The sequence below is a fragment of the Labeo rohita genome, chromosome 18 (genome assembly GCF_022985175.1).
Source record: "Labeo rohita strain BAU-BD-2019 chromosome 18, IGBB_LRoh.1.0, whole genome shotgun sequence".
Lineage (NCBI taxonomy): Eukaryota > Metazoa > Chordata > Actinopteri > Cypriniformes > Cyprinidae > Labeo > Labeo rohita.
In genome coordinates this window covers 18,034,545-18,053,630 of record NC_066886.1, presented here as the reverse complement: position 1 = coordinate 18,053,630, position 19,086 = coordinate 18,034,545, and the positions used below count along the sequence as shown (strand labels likewise).

General features: G+C 36.4%; 1 protein-coding gene across 1 annotated transcript in view; it reads right to left on the bottom strand.

Moving 5' to 3' along the window:
• Positions 1–33: 33 nt before the first annotated feature.
• Positions 34–19,086, bottom strand: part of yap1 (Yes1 associated transcriptional regulator) — a 41,116-nt gene continuing 22,063 nt past the window's right edge. Inside the window, 7 exon segments of the mRNA XM_051135043.1 lie at positions 34–2,056; positions 2,058–2,104; positions 2,190–2,302; positions 4,621–4,754; positions 8,160–8,332; positions 15,440–15,553; positions 17,226–17,344. Of these exon segments, the coding sequence (XP_050991000.1) occupies positions 1,865–2,056; positions 2,058–2,104; positions 2,190–2,302; positions 4,621–4,754; positions 8,160–8,332; positions 15,440–15,553; positions 17,226–17,344 (892 nt within the window). The 3' untranslated portion in view covers positions 34–1,864.

Here is a 19,086-nt window from a genome sequence, read left to right as displayed (position 1 = left end):
CCATCAATACTATGTTTGCAAAAATATATTGTCTTCTTTTTCTCACCACAACTTTCTATATGGCCCAGCTTACTGTTCTCGATCATAAATTTTTTGCCGAGGCGGTACATACGCCCCAACAGACCACAGAAAATTGATAAACTTCACCTTTTACAAAAATCAGTACAACACACATTTAGTGTACGGGCCAGTTAATCGTAGTGTAAACAAGAGGAAATATTCATACGCAAAGCATCTGCAGCAAATTTGTAATGGGCAAGTCCCTGTAGTGTTCTATCTAGTGAACCAATGTAAACCTGTTTAATGTGTCTTTAGTACTGACATCAGAACCAGCATTGATCTTGCTTCATTAGAATCTCCTCACAAATCAATTAGACCTTTTCTCATTAGCTTATGTCTTACACACGTACTGTATGATAAATTATTTGTCATCCGTTACTAAAAAAAAAAACAAAAAAAACAAAAAACAAAAGTCTTTGGAAGCCTCGAAGAAATCCTGACAGAAACGACGATAACTGATTGTTTCCATAAAGTCTACTCTACCGTTCACATCCGCAGTTACCAAATCCAAGCTAACGGCTAATCTAACCTTCAAAACATGCTCCGCTACCCATCTAAACGTATCAGAACTTTCCTTTTCCTGTCGATATCTGTCTCGGCACCAACATAACTGGCACAGACTCTACTGGAGCTCATATCAGAGATGTCTGTCTTGATCAAAGTGCCCTTGATATTTGTTCCTCGCTTTTGGATAAAAACAACAATGTAAAAAAAAAGGTTTTTCACTAAAAATAAGCAAGCGAGCGAGAAAATATCAACTGAGATACTACAATTGTTAGATAAAAATAGATATAACAAAACCTAAACCAGAAATGACCCCTCCCCCCCCCCCCCCCAGAAATGATAACGTCCGTCTAGTTAGTGTTCGTTGTGAATCACGTACTGTAAGGCAGCTCTTAGAGTAGTTGTTCTGTTAAAACGAGAGAGTTCTTTGATCACACATGAATGCCATAACCCTCAGAAAAACAAAATCAGGTTTAAATAAAACTAACACACAAAGAGGCTAGGGTTCTTTAAAGAAAACGAAATCAAACCCTAATTCCCAACATAATATTTTTCATAAAACCTTTGAAAGAAATATACTTTGATTAATGAAGCGAGTAAGTAAAAGCGTAAAAGTGTAAAAATGACAGGAACATGTTTCAATTGTTTTCGTCTGAAGGCACTTGATTATACAGTTTCTAGTGTGATATGCTGGCACAGCCAAGCAGCAGTATTTCTTTAACCAAAGCCACACGTCGAAACCCTTTCACACGTCGATTTAGACCTTTCAATCGGCATCCCGTCGGAAAACACGTACGGACGACCTCCTCGTCGCTTTTTTGGTTTCTCGAGATCGTTGCTGTACAGCCGAGATCGAGGATTTTCTGAGACGGGAGTTGCAGTCAATGGAGATCGATTGATTTAGGGCTTCGTCTGTCTTGGGATCGCCTGAGCCTCTCGTTTTCACGAGGGGGGGAAAAAAGCGACATTTCGCGCACACATCTTCACATTCGCAAACTCGCACTTGCACAGCCGTGAAAGAGATTTGGGTACTTGTGAATACTTGTCTGTTCATGGGCCAGCCTTGAGGATGCAGACATGGAAAAAAAGACGTAAGAAAGCACAAAAAGGACCAAAGGTTAAAATACCTCTGCTTTTTAAAACCGTAGTGAAGATAAAGAAAAACAAACGACAAAAACTGTCCAGTAGGGTGAAATGTCTTTTCTTTTTTTTTCTCAGCTCGAAGCACATCCTTCACAGATTGGATTAGGCAGCAGTTCAGCATGTCGGAAGAGAAGGCGTAGTGCTGGATTCGGGCGCTCTATAGCCAGGTTAGAAAGTTCTCCTTATCGATCTTGGTAGCTGCCAGCACGGACTCCATGTCGTTGAGGATGTCGGAGCTCAGGGCTTCTTGCAGGCTGGGCATTAGCTCCTCGCCCTCCACCGCCATGCTCTCCCCTTCCAGGGTGCCCAGATCCACATCTGTGCCCGGGATCGCGTCTAGGTAGTCGGGGGAAGCGGCTGGGCTGTGTGGCCATGGAGCTCGGGCCGAGGGTATCGCCTGGGAGCGAGATGGTTGGTTTTAAAATGTGCTGATATTAAGTGTGGTTATATTTTAAGTATTATATTCGGTTGTTGTGGCGTACCTGTCTCCATCTCGTCTACACTGTTGAGGAAGTCGTCTGGAGTGCGGGGGACGCTGTAACTGCTCATGCTCAGGCCACTGTCTGTGCTCTCATCTCTGGAGTGATATGTCCCGCTGCACAAAAAAAAAAACAACAGACCACAATTGATTAGACAAATCTAAATTGTGTACATTGTGTAACTTACACTACATGTTCAAAAATCTGGGGTCAGCAAGAACACATTAAATTGTTTAAGAGAGACATTAAAATTAATTGTACAAAATATTTGTATTTCAAATGAATACTGAACTTTATCCATCAAAGAATAAATGGAAAAAACGATCATGGTTTCCACAAAAATTATTAAGTAAGTGTTTTCAAAATTGTAATAATGATCAGAAATGTTTTACAATTATTTCTGAAGGATCATGTGACACTGAAAGCTGGAGTAACGGCTGCTGAAAATTCAGCTTTGCCATCACAGGAATAAATTACATTGTAAAAGCATATTAAAACAGAAACAAGTTATTTTAGTCTTTTTTTTATGTTACTATTTTGCTGTATTTTTTGATCAAATAAATGAAGCTTTGGTGAGCATAAAAAAAATCTTACATGTTGAACATTTTATATTGAACACGTTATATTGTACATAAATATACTTTTTCATGATTTTTATTTTACATATCTGACACAAAATTATATATATAATTTTTTACATTACTATTTTACTGTATTTTTGATCAGAGCATTAAACCCCCCCCCCCAAAAAAAAACAAAATAAACTAAAAACCTTGTAAAATGTATTTATATTATTGTTTTTACTGTATTTTTGATCAAATAAATAAATAAAATAAAGCTTTTGTGAGCATAAAAAAAAAAATCTTTAAACACCCCAAACTTTCGAATGGTTTTATATTCAATATAAATATACTTTTTCATTATTTTTATTTTACATATTTGACCAAAAAATTCTATATATAATTTTTTTTTTATAATAAATTCTTTTTTTTATAAAAAAATTCTTTAAACACCTCAAACTTTTGAACAGTTTTATACAGTGTATATAAATGTACATTTGCTTGATTTTTAAAATTACATACATGTTTTTTATTTTTATTACAGTTTTTACTGTATGTTTGATTAAATAAATAAAGCTTTGGTAAGCATTTAAAAAAAAAAAATAAATAAATAAAAGAACAGACATACAAAAAAAAAAATTGTTAAACACCTCAAACCTTTAAACAGTTTATATATATTTATTACAGTTTTTACTGTATGTTTCATTAAATAAACAAAGCTTTGGTGAGCATAAAAAAAAACTAAAAACAAAAACAAAAAACAAACCTACAAAAAAAAAAAAGTTTTTCATGATTTTTTCATTATATTATATTCAGATGTTTGGGGTGTTTTAAATTGTTGTAGTTTTTTTATTAGTTTTTTTTATAATAATATAAAATTAATGAAATACAATATATATATATATATATATATATATATATATATATAGTCAAAATTGTATTTAAAATGATATAATGATATAAATATAATTTATTATTATAAATATTCAAATATTACTAGAAAAAAATAATTTAACCACCACACAAAAGATGCATAAAAGAAGCAAAATATACTATGGCATTAGGTCAGTTGACAACCACCCTCAAACCAGCGCAGATGACTAATAAAACGGTTAGCAAAGAGAGTAAATAAAATAAAAATTCATCCACTAATTTACGAAGATTTTTAGCCATTGCCTCTTAACATGTGTAGATTTATCCAAAATAATTGCTAATAAATTATAGCTCATTCCGCTGGTAACTGCTCGAAATGTTTCTGTTTGTACTACCTGCGGTGGCCTGCTTTGAACTGCCTTTGAGACTCATTGTAAAAGGTGTTGTTATGCTGGTGGTCTGAGAAAAGCTCTCTATAAATAGCAGGCAGGCAGTTCAGTACAGAGTGCTCAAATAAAGAGGGCAGGGGACATGCTACAGTGAAGGAAAATACAGCAAGTTTCTTCTAATTAACAGAATGAAATGTGGCTTCAGTGCATGAGAGTTGCAGGATGAATAAGCTCTTTGTGAGCACGGCAGAGGTGGGAGGGGGGGCTTGTCTAAGACCGAGACCACATGTTCTCACGGGCCGCCTTGTTATTCACATCAATCCCTTATCTGCGCTCATATAGGGGGAGAGAGTTATGTGCTTCTGATGGCCACTGGAGGGCGCAATTCTCTGCAAAAGCAGATTAATCCTGTCTTGCTTTTAACAGGTTCTCCAGCAGGGGTCACCAGTGAGTGTCATCCAAGTTTTTCCAAAAAAACAACACACAATGCAGCCAAAGATCCTTTGTGGGAAGGTTCATTGCCCTCATGTGCCTTTTAACTGGTAACTACTACCATATGCAAATGCAAAAGTGAGTTTTTCCCTCGTATGACTGCAGTTTGATGCATCTTACCTGTTCAAGAACGGGTCAGAGCTGTTGGTGGTCATGTTACGGGCGTCTTGTCCCATGCCGGGCGAGGACACGGGGTTCTGAGTTCCGCCATCCTGCTCCATGCTGGTCGGCAGCTGGTTTCTCAGGGCGAGCTCCTGTACGCACACGTACAAACAAAAGAAATGTGTCAAAGTGCGAAATTCATAAAGTGAGCAGACTGGGTTTGCAGGAACGGAAGCTTAACGCAAGACAAAATTAATGATTTTCTTTGGAATTACTCCAAGTACTGAGATGAGAGCGGATGCATTTTTTTCTGCTGAAAAAAAAAAAGGACAGAACAAACTATACTGGTTTTACTTTCAAACCATGCACACGTACACCGAGTGAGGTATGGGAAAGGAAGAAAAAAGGCAACGAACTTAACCTACAAGTTTTACTTAGTTTCCTGTATCACCCTCTTGAGTGAAATAAAAGCCTTTCCCATCCAACAAGTCATGAGTTACAAATCTGGTTATCATTTGTCAATGGATTGTGCAAGATTGTCTGTCAACATCCTTGATTATTTTACTGCCTCGGCTCAAACTGGTGGTTTGCATAGACTCACGCGAAGGTGTGGGTTTATTGCACATCATTTCGGGTTCGGCAGAAGGGTCAGATCTTGGGTTTTTATTACAGACTTCCTATGACTAATTGAAACTTAAATATGGTCACTGCTTTTGCTGACTAAAGGACAACTCAAGAGGCTGTCACCACAGAAAAGTCTTCTCAGTAAGTCAACATGACATTAACATTGATCCTGTTGACTGAAAAAGCACTTTACTCATCTTGTTACAAATGACAGATTTAATCGCATTATACAAATTAAATAAATGTCTTTCTGTTTTGACTGACATCTTTAAATTTAGGTTTTATTAGCTGTATTTTATTTTCATTAGTTTTACAGTTGATCTGTTCATTTAAGTTGAGTTTTTAGGTTTTATATTTTGGAGCTGCCGTCACTTAAATAATGGTATTAAATATCAGTACAGGTGTCTTATAAAACTGTAAACAATTACAATGTATTTTTAAATCTAATATGAATTTGTGGCAGATCAGTATCAAGTCCTATGGAAGCCTGTTTCGGCACTGAATTAAAAAAAACAACATTATATTTAACAACTTTTTATCTCATAATTCAGATTTTTTTCTTAGAATTGCATGATGTAAACTTGCAGTTGTGAGTTATAATATCAGAATTGTGGGATACACTCACAATTGTGACTTTATAAAGCCAGAATTGCCTTTTTTCTCAGAATTGTGAGATATAAACTTTTTTTAACTTTTTTTTTTTTTTTGAAAAAAAAAAAAAAAAAAACATGCAATTCTTACTTTTTTCTCTTGCAAATGCGAGTTTATCTCACAATTTAGACTTTCTCACAATTCCTACTTTTTTCTCAGAATTGAGATAGAAAGTCAGATATGCCTGAAATAAACTCACAATTCTGACTTTTTTCTCCGAATTGTGAGATGCAAACCTGTAATTGCGAGTTATAAAGTCAGAATTGGGAGAAAGAACTTGCAATTTTTTTTTTTTTTTCACAAAAGCGAATTTATATCTTACAAAAGACAAAAAAGACTTTTTGTCTCACAATTCACACTTTATTTTCTCAGAATTGGGAGATATAAACTTGTAATTGCGAGTTTATAAAGTCAGAATTGTGATTGTATAGAATTGTGAGATATAAACTCAAGAAATATAAACTTGCAATTCTGACTTTTCTCGAAAATACCAGTTTATATCTCACAATTTAGACTTTTTCCTCACAATTCCTACATTTTTATCAGAATTGTGAGAGAGAAACTCACAGTTGTGAGTTATATATGCCTGATATAAACTCACAATTGTGATTTATAAAGTCAGAATTACCAGAAGAACTCACAATTCTGACTTTTCTCCGAATTGAGATATAAACTTGTAATTGCGAGTTATAAAATCAATTGCGATTTTACATAATTGTGATACATAAACTCGAAAAAACTTGAAAAAGACTTCTTTTCTTGAAAATGCAAGATTATATCTCACAATTCAGACTCACAATTCTTATTTTTTTCTAAGAATTGTGAGATATAAACTCGTAATTGCGAGTTATAAAGTCAGAACGGGGAGAAAGAACTTGCAATTCTGACTTTCTCACAAAAGCGAATTAATATCTTACAATTTAGACTTTTTTTTTTCTCATAATTCACACTTTTTTTCTCAGAATTGTCCGATAGAAAATCATAACAGTGAGTTATAAAGTCAGAACTGTGTGGTATAAACTCACAATTGCGAGTTATAAAGTTAGAATTATGAAAAAAAATTGCAATTCTGACTTTTTCTCTACAAATTCAAGTTTATATCTCACAATTCAGACCTTTTCTCACAATCCTTATTTTTTTTCTTAGAATTGGGAGATATAAACTTACAATTGCGAGTTATAAAGTCAGAATTGCATGTTTTTACTCGCAAATGTGAGTTTATATCTCACAATGTAGAATTTTCTCACAATTCATAATCTTTTCTCAGGATTGGGAGACAAAAACTTGCAACTGTGAGTTATAAAGTCAAAATTACAAGAAAAAACTCACAATTTGGACTTTTTTTCTCAGAATTTTGAGATATAAACTCTTGGTGAGTCAGAACTGTGAGAAAAAAAACTTGCAATTGTGACTTTTTTTCTTGCAAATGCGAGTTTATATCTCACAATTCACACTTTTTTCTTGCAATTCCTATCCTTTTTTAAGAATTGTGAGATATAAACTCGCAATTGCGAGGCATAAAGTCCAATTTATGTTATAAAGTCAGAATTGTGAGATGTAAACTTGCTATGGCAAGAAAAAAAAAGTTAGAATTGTGAAATATAAAGTCGCAATTACCTTTCGTTATTTTTTCATTCTTTGGCAGAAATGGGCTTCCATAAAGTCCTACGCTACATTTTATTTTGATGAATGTGTTTTTAAAGCAGTTTCATGCTGATTTAATTTTTAAAACATAAGTGATTCAGTGTAGGATTTCCAGCCACCACATCAATGTCTTTAAGTGTATTTGAAGGCCTATCTTTATTGGTGTTTTAAGTGAGCTGCTTCTAGCTTGAGCTGGTAAGATCATCCCTGAAGATCTCTGTTTATTTAGTTTTCCAGCAGGGGGGTCTGCAGCACTGAGTCAACACCGTGTTTACATTCCAAAGCAGGGGCAGCTGAGCAAAACCTCCTCCGCCTCCCCGTCTGCCCCCTCATCTTCCAACCTCTTATTTGATAGCTCACAAAAACATACACAGCAAGTATCTCTACTTACACAATATGTACTGAGAAACAAAAGTTGCTTTACATGTTTGTAAGATGCATGAAAAGGCCAAAAGGTGGACCAGACCCTATGCCAATAATCTGTCAAAACAACCTGTACAATTATACGATACGGTACATTACAAACAAAAATAAGCAACATGAACGGCAAGTACACGAATCAGGCTCGTTTCTGCAGCGGAAGACCGTGTGCCCGCCAAGCATGTGAGGACATAATGACTGAGGTGTGTGTGTCTGACCTGGGGTCTCTGGCGAAGGAGCTCTTGTTTGATCCTCAGTCTCTCTTTCTCCATCTGGATCTGTTGCAGCCTGATCTGGCTGTTTCCACCCATCACTCCACTTTGTGGGCTGGAGGGCAACTGGGAGCCTTGCTTCACTGGAGCACTCTGGGTGATTCGCTGCTGGTTCATAGCTGAGGAAACACATTTTTTATTTTTATTTATTTGTGCATTTATTTATGCATTTATTTTGGTGGAGTTGTTCTTTTGCAATTTATGTATGGTGTATATAACAACTTATAACAGACTTGTAACAACTTTCATTCAGATTTATAAATAAAAATTCAGAACTTAAAAAAAAAGGTTGTTATGACTTTTTTATCTTACAATTCTGACTTTTTCTCTCAGAATTGCCTGATAAACTTGCAACTGTGAGTTATAAAGTCAGAACTGTATGATATAAGCTCACAATTCTGACTTTTTTTTCTTAGAATTGTGAGATATAAACTTAATAAAGTCAGAATTGCAAGAAAAACTTCTCACAATTTCTCAATTCTCAGTCTCACAATTTACACTTTTTCTCACAATTCCTACTTTATTCTCGGATCTGTTAGATATAAACTTGTAATTGCAAGCTATAAAGTAAAAATTGTGTGCTATAAATGTGCAACTGCGAGTTATAAAGTCAGAATTGCAAGAAAAAACGTCCAATTCTGACTTTTTCTCACAAATGTGAGTTTATGTCTCGCAATTTTTGTCAGAATTGTGATAGAAACTCGCAATTGTGAGTTATAAAGTATATAACTACTTATAACAACTTACAGACTTATAACTTAATACATTCAGATTAACAAATAAATATTCAGAATTTTTAAATATATATTCAGAGTTTGCTGTTTGGCTTTTTATACACATTCTCTACTTTAATACAATAATATTATTTAAAAAATGTTGTGTTAATTAAAATTTACAAAAATGGATGTAATACACTATCAGTCAAAAGTTTTTGAACAGAGTTTTTTTTACTAAAAAAAAAAAAAAAAAAAAAAAAAAAAAAAAGAAGTCAATTTGAATATATTTTAAAAAGTAATTTATTCCTGTAATTTCAAAGCTGAATTTTTAGCATCATCACATGATCCTTCAGAAATCATTTTAATATTTTGATTTGCTGCTCAAAAAACCTTTATGTTGAAAACAGCCGTGTAGAATTTTTCAGGTTTCTTTGATGAATAAAAAGTTCAGAAGAACAGCATTTATCTGAAAATATAAAAAATAAATCTTTAGTAACATTTTAAATGTCTTCATCATCACATTTGATCAATTTAAAGCATCCTTGCTAAATAAAAGTATTAATTTCTATAATTTCCATATATACTGACTCCAAGCTTTTGAATGGTATAGTGTATAATGTTACAAAAGCTTTTAATTTCAGATAAATGCTGATCTTTGGATCTTTCTATTCATCAAAGAATCCTGAAAAAAAATGTACTCGACTGTTTTAAATATTAAAAATTGAAATAATTATGGGACACTGAAGACTGGAGTAATGATGCTGAAAATTTTGATTTAATCACAGGAATAAATTAAATTTTAAAATTTGTTCAAACAGAAAGCAGTTATTTTAAATAGTAAAAATATTTCACAATATTACTGCTTTTGCTGTATTTTGAATCAAATAAATGCAGGCTTGGTGAGCAGAAGAAACTTCTTTAAAAAACATTTAAAATCTGGTAGTGTAATGTTACATTTAAAAACTAAATAATCTTGTAAGATTTAATCTCCAATCAAATGTAAGCATTCATGAAATCACTAAAGCGGGTAGTAGCATTAGTCATGTATACGACACAGGGCACAGACACAAAAACAAATGTTTTGGACCATAGGAGGTGGGGTGTTACAGTAATTGGACCAATGAAAATTGCTGTTTACTTATGCACTGGGGCCACCAGAGACAACAAAGCTGTGATGGAGCTGGCGTTGTCATGCGCGAGGGAGCCCCGTCTTCCCCGCTTATCCTCATCACCATTCAATCAGAGTGTGTTTACACTACCTCAGGCCTGAATGAGTCTCTGCTCTCCTCTCACCATGGGAATCAGATCAGAGACTCACCACGCCTCACATACACCGCAACCACCATCCCCCACACCGCCCGAGGCGTGGAAGAGTGTGTGGGAATGTATACGAGTGCTAGTGGGGGAGTATGTGTGTGCGTATGTGTGTGGGTGTGTGTTTGTTTCTCTTTAAAGACTCTTATCTCGCATAGATAGGGGTCTACTGAAGCCAATGACGGCTCTGGTGGAGCAGTAATGGCTGAGAGTGACCAGGCTGATACCTTGCACCCAGATTTGTTGCGTCTGTGAACAGGAACACAACAAAAACTCGATTCTCAAGTCTGGATTTCCCTGACTAGTCTGTACTTGACTACTGTGGGTATCTGACTTGGGAAACTCCATACCACAGCACGAAGATGACAAGAACACACAAACAAGTCTTATCCATGTGGCTGAATGACTCAGTGTTGCATAAGTGCAGCAGAACTGCAGGTTCGTGCCACGGACGTGTTCTCCAGGAGGAGGAGGAAACGTGCCAGAGGAACACAAATAAAACGAGAGTGCGAGAGATAAAAGCTCAGATTGACGTAGTTTGCCCGTCTTCTCCACGCTTGCTCTGGAACACGATTATCTCGTAATAACTGCTCTTTATCAGGCCCATCTCACAAAGCTGCCAACCAATAGCAGCTCCTTTGCAGGTGAGACCGAAGGGGTGTTGGGAAACGTCAGGAAACGTGGCGGCAGGACCTTTGAAGCCTTTGTAAATATTTGCTGGCTGTCGATTTAACAGGTTTATTGTATAAAAGCAGCGCTCGAGTTGCGTTCAAGTCCAGTTAAGAGATAAGCGCGTAAAGACAGGGAAAGAGAGTCAATGTGTGTCCAGAAGATCATACATAAACCTCAGCGGGCCACACAAAGGCAAGCTGTGAGCTGCCGGAAGCCAGCATGAGGAAACTCAGCTGTGACTGGCGTGTAGTAGGAAACCAGTTGAAAGCAAAATGGAAGCCGTATCGCTTACAAGTGGAAACAGCAGGTGGTATATTTATACATCAAGACTTGGAAACTTTCACAGTTATTATTAGTGATTACTGCAGTGAGAAATGCAAATGTGTTTCCGTTCACACTAAGCTACTCAAGTAATATGTAAAGTCAGCAAACTGAGTCATCAAAGGGCTTTCTAGTAGGTCCCTGGCTTTTTGTTTTCATCCGTGCTGTTTTTCAGATACGCGCACTTGATTTAACCACCAATTTTATTTTACGTGGAAGCCCTTTTCTTTTATTTCTTTCTAAAAAGAGGGCACTTACAAAGATTTCTCGACTCTATTCGAGTATTCGATTTCTAAAAAAAATCCTTGATTGCATTGTCGAGTAATCGTAAAATACCGGAAGTGGCACATTTACAAATCATAATAAAGCATAATGCTTTTAAGAACTCACAAACGCTACTATTCAATTAAATAAACGGCCTGTCAAACGATTAACTGCGATTCATCGCATGTAAAATAAAAGTTTGAGTTTGCCTAATATATGTGTGTGTGTACTGTGTGTAATTATTACGTATATATAAATACAAACACATCCATGTATGTATTTAAGAAATATTTACAAATATATGTATTTATTAGAATTAGAATAGGCAAATGCAAACTTTTATTTTGTATGCGATTAATCGCAATTAATCATTTGACAGCCCTAAAATATATGCAATGCAGGTTTAATATATTTGTAGATTACATGCGTGCATCTCAGAGTGGCTCCGTTCACAGTAAATGCTGCTAAACAAACTGTTATCATTTACATGTGTTGAGCGTCTCAAACTCTATCTCTGCTTGTTGTTGTGAGTTTGGGTTATTGTAAGGTTCATCTGGTAACGCAACGTGTGCTATTTCATCAGATTTGTAAGGCATTTATAAACCTACGCAAACACAGGAGAATATATCAATATCTTTCTCAGCATGCTAACTGTTCATGATTTCAAAGGAAGACAGAGGCTATAGCTTTACTATCATAAAGAAATTGGCAAATTTTAAAGATTAAGTGGACATTTGAAATAAATGTTGTTGAGTCAATATTAAACAGATTAGATTGTGCAGTAAAGTGTAAAAACAACCGCCAGGCCATTGGCCATACAATTATATGATTACTTGCTATTATATAACTAATTATTATTGCCTCATTTCAATTATACATGTATTTTAGGTCATTTTAAAGGCTATTGTTCACTTAGGTCTATTTGTATTACTACAAAAAAGTTATTATAATTACCAAATTACTTCTAATTGTCTTTTTTTACTTACTACTAATCTGCAGAATAATCGACAGATTACTTGATTACAGAAATCAATACTGACAGCCCTACATAAAACTGTGCACAAAGAAAACAAAAATAACGACTTTATTTAACAATTTTTTTTCTTCCGTGTCAGTCTTCAATGTTACGACAAAAACTCTGATTAACATGGAAAAGATAGCTTTCATTGCGTGTTGCACCATTGCATTGTGGGTAGTTAGGACATTGTTTTACGGGTTTGGAATGACATGAGGGTGAGTAATTAATGACAATTTTCATTATTGGGTGAACTATCCCTTTCATAGTGTTTACATATAAATGCATAGTTCTGAGTCTGAGGCTGTGAACAACTTGAGTAAAACGTTTAGTGTCGTCATCTAGTAATTAAAACATGGTGTGAGCGCAGTAAATGGTGTACATGTAATCTGGTTTAAAAAAAAAATCCAGATACTATTCGATTGAAGGTGTGAAGGGGGCTAGTAAGGGGGCACCCAAAACATGCTAGCACCCAAATAGCAACACCCTAACACAAAACACCCCAGCAACAACACTTAGCAGTGTTGTGGTGGGAACTAACATTTACTTCAGAAAACAAACTCTATGAATGCACTGATAAACTCAGTCACCTTTTGAAAGTGAACCACGGATGTCACATTCGTCATCCCGTTTCCCAATAAGGTGAGCGCCTCGGGAGTCATGAAGTGTTTATGCAACCATTCATGAGTTTGTGTGTCAGCGCAAAGCTCTGGAAAAGATGAGTGCTTCACAAGAGCATGACATCACTCTGCACTTGCCAACAAGGTGCCAACTCCTGCACTGAAGTATTGTGATAATCCAAGAAGCCCACAGCACATGGCCGATAACCGAAGGTTCCAGTCTGCCCTTGTGCTCAAAAACTACATGTCCACGTAAGTCAGAAGTGTGAAATACATCATAAAGTCCAATAGTGGACTCTCAAACCAGAGCTTACAGCCTGTTCATCAACTCGAAAGGAGGCACAAGTTTATCCCGTGGGCTTTCTTCCTTTTTCTCCTATTCCTCCCTTTCTTTTTCTTCTTCCCTTCCCCCTCTCTGGCCCTGCCTCCGCCTGCCCCCTTCCTCTTTCGCTCTCTCTCTCTCTCTCTAACATTGGGTCTCTTTGACTGAAAAGGTCTGGAACAGATTAGCAGCAGAGCTGCAGCATCGAGAGGCCTGGCACCGACTCAAGTCCGTCTAGATGTGCAGCTGAGAACAGTTCTGCCTGCGCTGGGCCTCACGCGGGGTGGGAAGGGGGGTGAGACAGAAAGAGAGAATGGCCAGACTTCAGTTCTCTGTTAAAGGAGCACAATCCTATTCTACTCCCGGCTCGAATTACCTAAGGGTAACTCTAATGGCTAGCGAAGACCCAAACGGGACAACATGTCAGGTTAGAAACATATATAAGTGTTTTTTTGGTTGCAAGGAGGAGCTAACGTTCTTCAAAAGTCGTGTTTTTGAAGTTGGTGGGATAACGTTCATCCAAATGTCTCCTCAGAGGAGCTGAAGGATAAAAACCGCAAACACAAAGGTCGTCATAAAATGCAGACACAAGCAGTTTCATAAAACCGCACGGGAACGCCCAAACATTCTCGACTTGCGGCAAGGAACGAGTTAACCGCGTCTACCCCTCTTGCAGTTCTCCCCCTCACATTACGTCTGTAATTCAGGGGCCCACCAGGCTTGTCCGCTGAACACTTATAAATCTTCAAAGGGCTTCACCCACCAGAGCCGACCCCCCTTTCTTTTTGTCTTTCGCTCTTTCTCTCTCTCCTGACCCAGCCCTTCAGACTGTTTACCACTTTACCCACGGCCACTTGCGTGTTAGGTGTACGAAAACCTGTTTTGTAGTTGAGGATTTGTCAAAAATAGGCAAAACATGCTTGTTCATACATGAAGTAGATAGTGAGATAGTGTCCCTCAGGAAACCTCCTTAGGGATGAAGGGAAAGCACCTCAAGCGTGAGTAACTCAAAGTGACATAAGTAGAAGCCTTCATCTCTTTGTGAGCCGTACGTGCTCATAGAAGGAGATTAAAGAGAGGGACTGAAAGGGGTAGAAAAAGGACAAACGTCTCAGTCTGACAACCTTTCGGTGAACCATTTATCTCGACGGCAAAAAAAAAAAAACAGACGATTAGATTAACGTGACAGTTCCACCGCTTGGATATCGTCTCTGCCGTATGGATTATGGATGCGTATCTGAACAAGGGGTTTAGGGAATGGCATAATCAGATGCAGTTTGAGCTAGTTTGTGTTTGTGTGCGAGTAAAGGGATCACATAGCAGAGTCCTGAGTGTGGAGCAGTTTTGGCTAACCTCAGTATGAGTCACAGGAAGCAGGAATACTCTCTGAATAGTGTGCCACAAAAACACACTCTCACTCACTGTCATATCGCAGAGTAGCCATCTCCACTCGGTTTGTAATCAGCATAATAATATAGCAATAAAAGACCGTTATTTTACCACAGTAGTCCGGTCCTGGGCCTATTATTTTTGTTTTTTTTGCACACAGAAAGTATTCTCGTAGCTTCATAAAACTACAGTTGAACCATTGATGTCACATGGACTATTTTAACGATGTCCCTACTATCTTTCTGGGCCTTGAAAGTGGTAGTTGTGTTGCTGTCTATGCATTGTCAGAAAGCTGTCGGATTTCATCAAAAATATCTTAATTTGGGTTGTGAAGATGAACGAAGGTCTTACGGGTTTGGAACAACATGAGGGTGAGTAATTAATGGCATAATTTTCATTTTTAGGTAAACTATCCCTTTAACTGTTTTTTGTTTTTAATGTTTTCGGTTTGCCGAAATTTCAGTGCATCACTATTTAGGAGGCTTATTTCTTTTATAAAATAGTGGCAGCACTGTCATGCTAAGAATCAAAAGTATGATTTATTATGATGCTATTTTTATTATTATTATGAACTTTTAGGACTTTAAGCTCACCGTAACGCGGGTCAAGTCGTGGGTCCAGCCAAGAGGTGGTTTTGTTCTTGTGATTGATATAGTAGATCTCTCCTTCTGAGGTAATAGCTTGCTCCCAACCATCAGGAAGAGGACCTGAGAGAGAACAGTCAGTGTACAGTAAATTATCCAGCACTAACTGAAATTCTCATTTTGGTAATCTTTGGCCAGAATCAAAGATGTTTTTTCATCCCACATTTTCACAAGGTTGTGAAAGTACTGTTCAGTCCGCATTTTAAACTTACACGACCAGTCAAAAGCTTTTGAACAGTAAGATTTTTTTACGTTTTTGAAAGAAGTCTTCTGCTCACCAAGCCTGCATTTATTTGATTCAAAGTACAGCAAAAACAGTATCATTTCTAAATATTTTTACTATTTAAAAGAACTGTTTTCTATTTGAATATATTTTAAAATGTAATTTATTTCTCTGATTTCAAAGCTGATTTTTTAGCATCATTACTCCAGTCACATGATCCTTCAGAAATCATTCTAATATTCTGATTTGCTGCTCAAAAAACATCTATTATTATTATTATTATTATTATTATTATTATGTTAAAAACAGCTGAGTAGATTTTTTCAGGTTTCTTTGATGAACAGAAAGTTTAGAAGAACAGCATTTAACTGAAATATAAATATGTAACATTATAAATATATTTATTATCACCTTTGATCAATTTAAAGAATCACTGCTAAATAAAAGTATTAATTTCTATAATTTATAAAATCTATAATTATATAAAAAGCTTTTGAATGGTATAGTGTATAATGCTTTTTACAAAAGCTTTTTATTTCAGATAAATGCTGATCTTTGGATTTTTCTATTCATCAAAAAATCCTGTACTCAACTGTTTTAAATATTCATAATAATAGTAATAATAAATGTTTCTTAAACAGCAAAGAAGCATATTAGAATAATTTCTGAAGGATCATGTGACACTGAAGTCTGGAGTAATGATGCTGAAAATTTAGCTTTGATCACAGGAATAAATTACATTTTAAAATATAATCAAACAGAAAGCAGCTATTTTAAATAGTAAAAATGTTTCATAATATTACTGCTTTTGCTGCGTTTTGGATCAAATAAATGCAGGCTTGGTGAGCAGAAGAGACTTTGAAAAACATGAAAAATCTTACTTTTGACGGGTAGTGTTTTTTTTGGTTTGTTTTTTTTTTTTTGTAAATTTTGTAAATTGCAAAGAGGTCTCCACCAATCACAGGATTGTGAAATGGAAAGTGTTTTTTAAGCACTTTTGCTTTGATTGAAATTTTGTAATGTTGTGATTCACCTCGTAGCTGGATTATAACCATTTAACAAGACTTAAAAATTCCTATTGAAAAAAATGAATAGGAAAGGTCCTTCCGGAATCAAGGCCGCTTGAAAAAAAGTGGGCAGAAACTCTTGCACTCTATACTTTCCAGGACCAGACGACTTCACAAAGAATGACATAAAAGTCTGTAGGGAACACCTTAAAACACTGAACGGGACCAGTCTTGTCTGAGTTCCTGTTGAAGCTTTCATAGTCTGGACACCCAGGTCACTATTGTCACTCCAACCAGACACATCTACCGAATCATCAATTGCCATTCACATGCATTCATTTGCATTCGTCTGCCCTGATAAGGTTTTTGCGTTTGCTGAGGTAGAGGCGGGTTTGGGAGGGATGTAAATAAACAGCTGAGACTACTACACCCATAGAATTACCATAAGAATGCTGGGACTGAGAGTGTAGTGTTTAATATGAAATGAGTGTCTGGAGCTGCTGACCTGAGGCAGGGTTCATGATGTTTTGCTGCTGCACAGGCACTGGGCTGGCCGGGGCGGCCTGGTTCATCTGAAGGAGGGCCTTACGTGGATCCTGCCAGGTGGTCGTCTGGTCATTATGACTGTGAAGAGACAATAGGCAGGAAATTTAAAGCAAAATATTGTGGCTGTGACCTAAATCCTAACGAGCTTTATATATACTATACAGTTGAAGTCAAAAGTTTACATACACCTTGCAGAATCTGCAAAATGTTGATTATTTTACCAAAATAAGAGGGATCTTACAAAACACATTATTTTTTTTATTTAGTATTGACCTGAATAAGATATTTCACATAAAAGACGTTTACATATAGAGAAAAGAACAGTTGAATTTATAAAAATGACCCTGTTCAAAAGTTTTCATACACTTGATTCTTAATACTGTGTTTGTCCTGAACAGTTAAACTGCCTGCTGTTTCTTCAGAAAAGTCCTCACAGAGTTTTTCAGCATTTTTGTGTATTTGAACCTTTTCCAACAATGACTGTATGATTTTGAGATCAATCTTTTCACCCTGAGGACAACTGAGGGACTCATTTGCAACTGTTACAGAAGGTTCAAATGCTCACTGATGCGCCAGAAGGAAACACAATGCATTAACAGCCGGGGGTGAAAACTTCTGAACAGAATGAAGATGTGTATTTTTCTTATTTTGCTTAAATATCATATTTTTTTCATTTAGTACTAGCCTTCAGAAGCTACAGAAGATACTTACATGTTCCCCAGAAGACAAAATAAGTTAAATTTATCTTCAAATTCAAAAAGTTTTCACCCCTAGGCTCTTAATGCATGTTTTTCCTTATGAATGCTCAGTTAGTTTTTTGATCTTTTGTAATATTTGAGTCCCTCAGTTGTCCTCAGTGTGAAAAGATGGATCTCAAAATCATACAGTCATTGTTTGAAAGGGTTCAAATACACAAAAATGCTGAAAAACCTTAAGAATCTGTGGGACCTGAAGGATTTTTCACAGTATGAAGAATCAAGCGTATGTAAACTTTTGAACAGGGTCATTTTTTTTAATTCAACTATTATTTTCTCTTGTGGACTATATGTAAACACTGTTTATGTGAAATACTTTCGACTTCAACTGTATATGCATGTATGAATATTACAAGTGATTACATTTGTTTTCATTCTAGGCTGCATAAATCTGATATTTCAACCGTATAAACCAGTGCTGGACATCCCACATTGGTTTATTTGATTTAAACAGAGTGCTCAGATAAAACTCCCAGCATGTGGAACTTTTACAAGATCTTTGTAAACACCTGAACGCAGATCCATTTGGACAGCATCTCAGTCCTTTAATCTGCATAAGCAAAAGCGAGCAGGAACCAAACATCTCCGAAGCCTCCTGCAAGCAAGTGTAAATGATGGCCTGTCCTGTTAGCAATGAAACTCCCATTCATTTCGCTTGGCCTGGCTGCTAAATATAGGCTCTTATGAAAGTCCATTTCATAAACTTTACGATTGCCACCCACTCGTGTGTCAGATCTGCTGATGTATCGCTGCGGAGGAGGGAGCATGGATAACCGTAGGCCGCTGAGTGAACTTCGACCCCGTTTACATGCGATTTGCCTGCGTGCAGTGGACTGAACCGGTGTCATCTGCACATGAAGTCACACATTACTGTGTAAGGTGATGAATAACACGGTTACTGGAAAACGAATCAACAAGTCTAAAAGGAGCGACTGAAGCCAGACTTAGACCCTTCTGTTTATTCAGATCCTAGACAGCAGGGTGGCAGGGAAAGCAGCGCTGCTTGACACACAGTGTTGTTCTCCTTTAGTCCTTTTCACTGCAGTTTATCACTTAAAGGTTAAG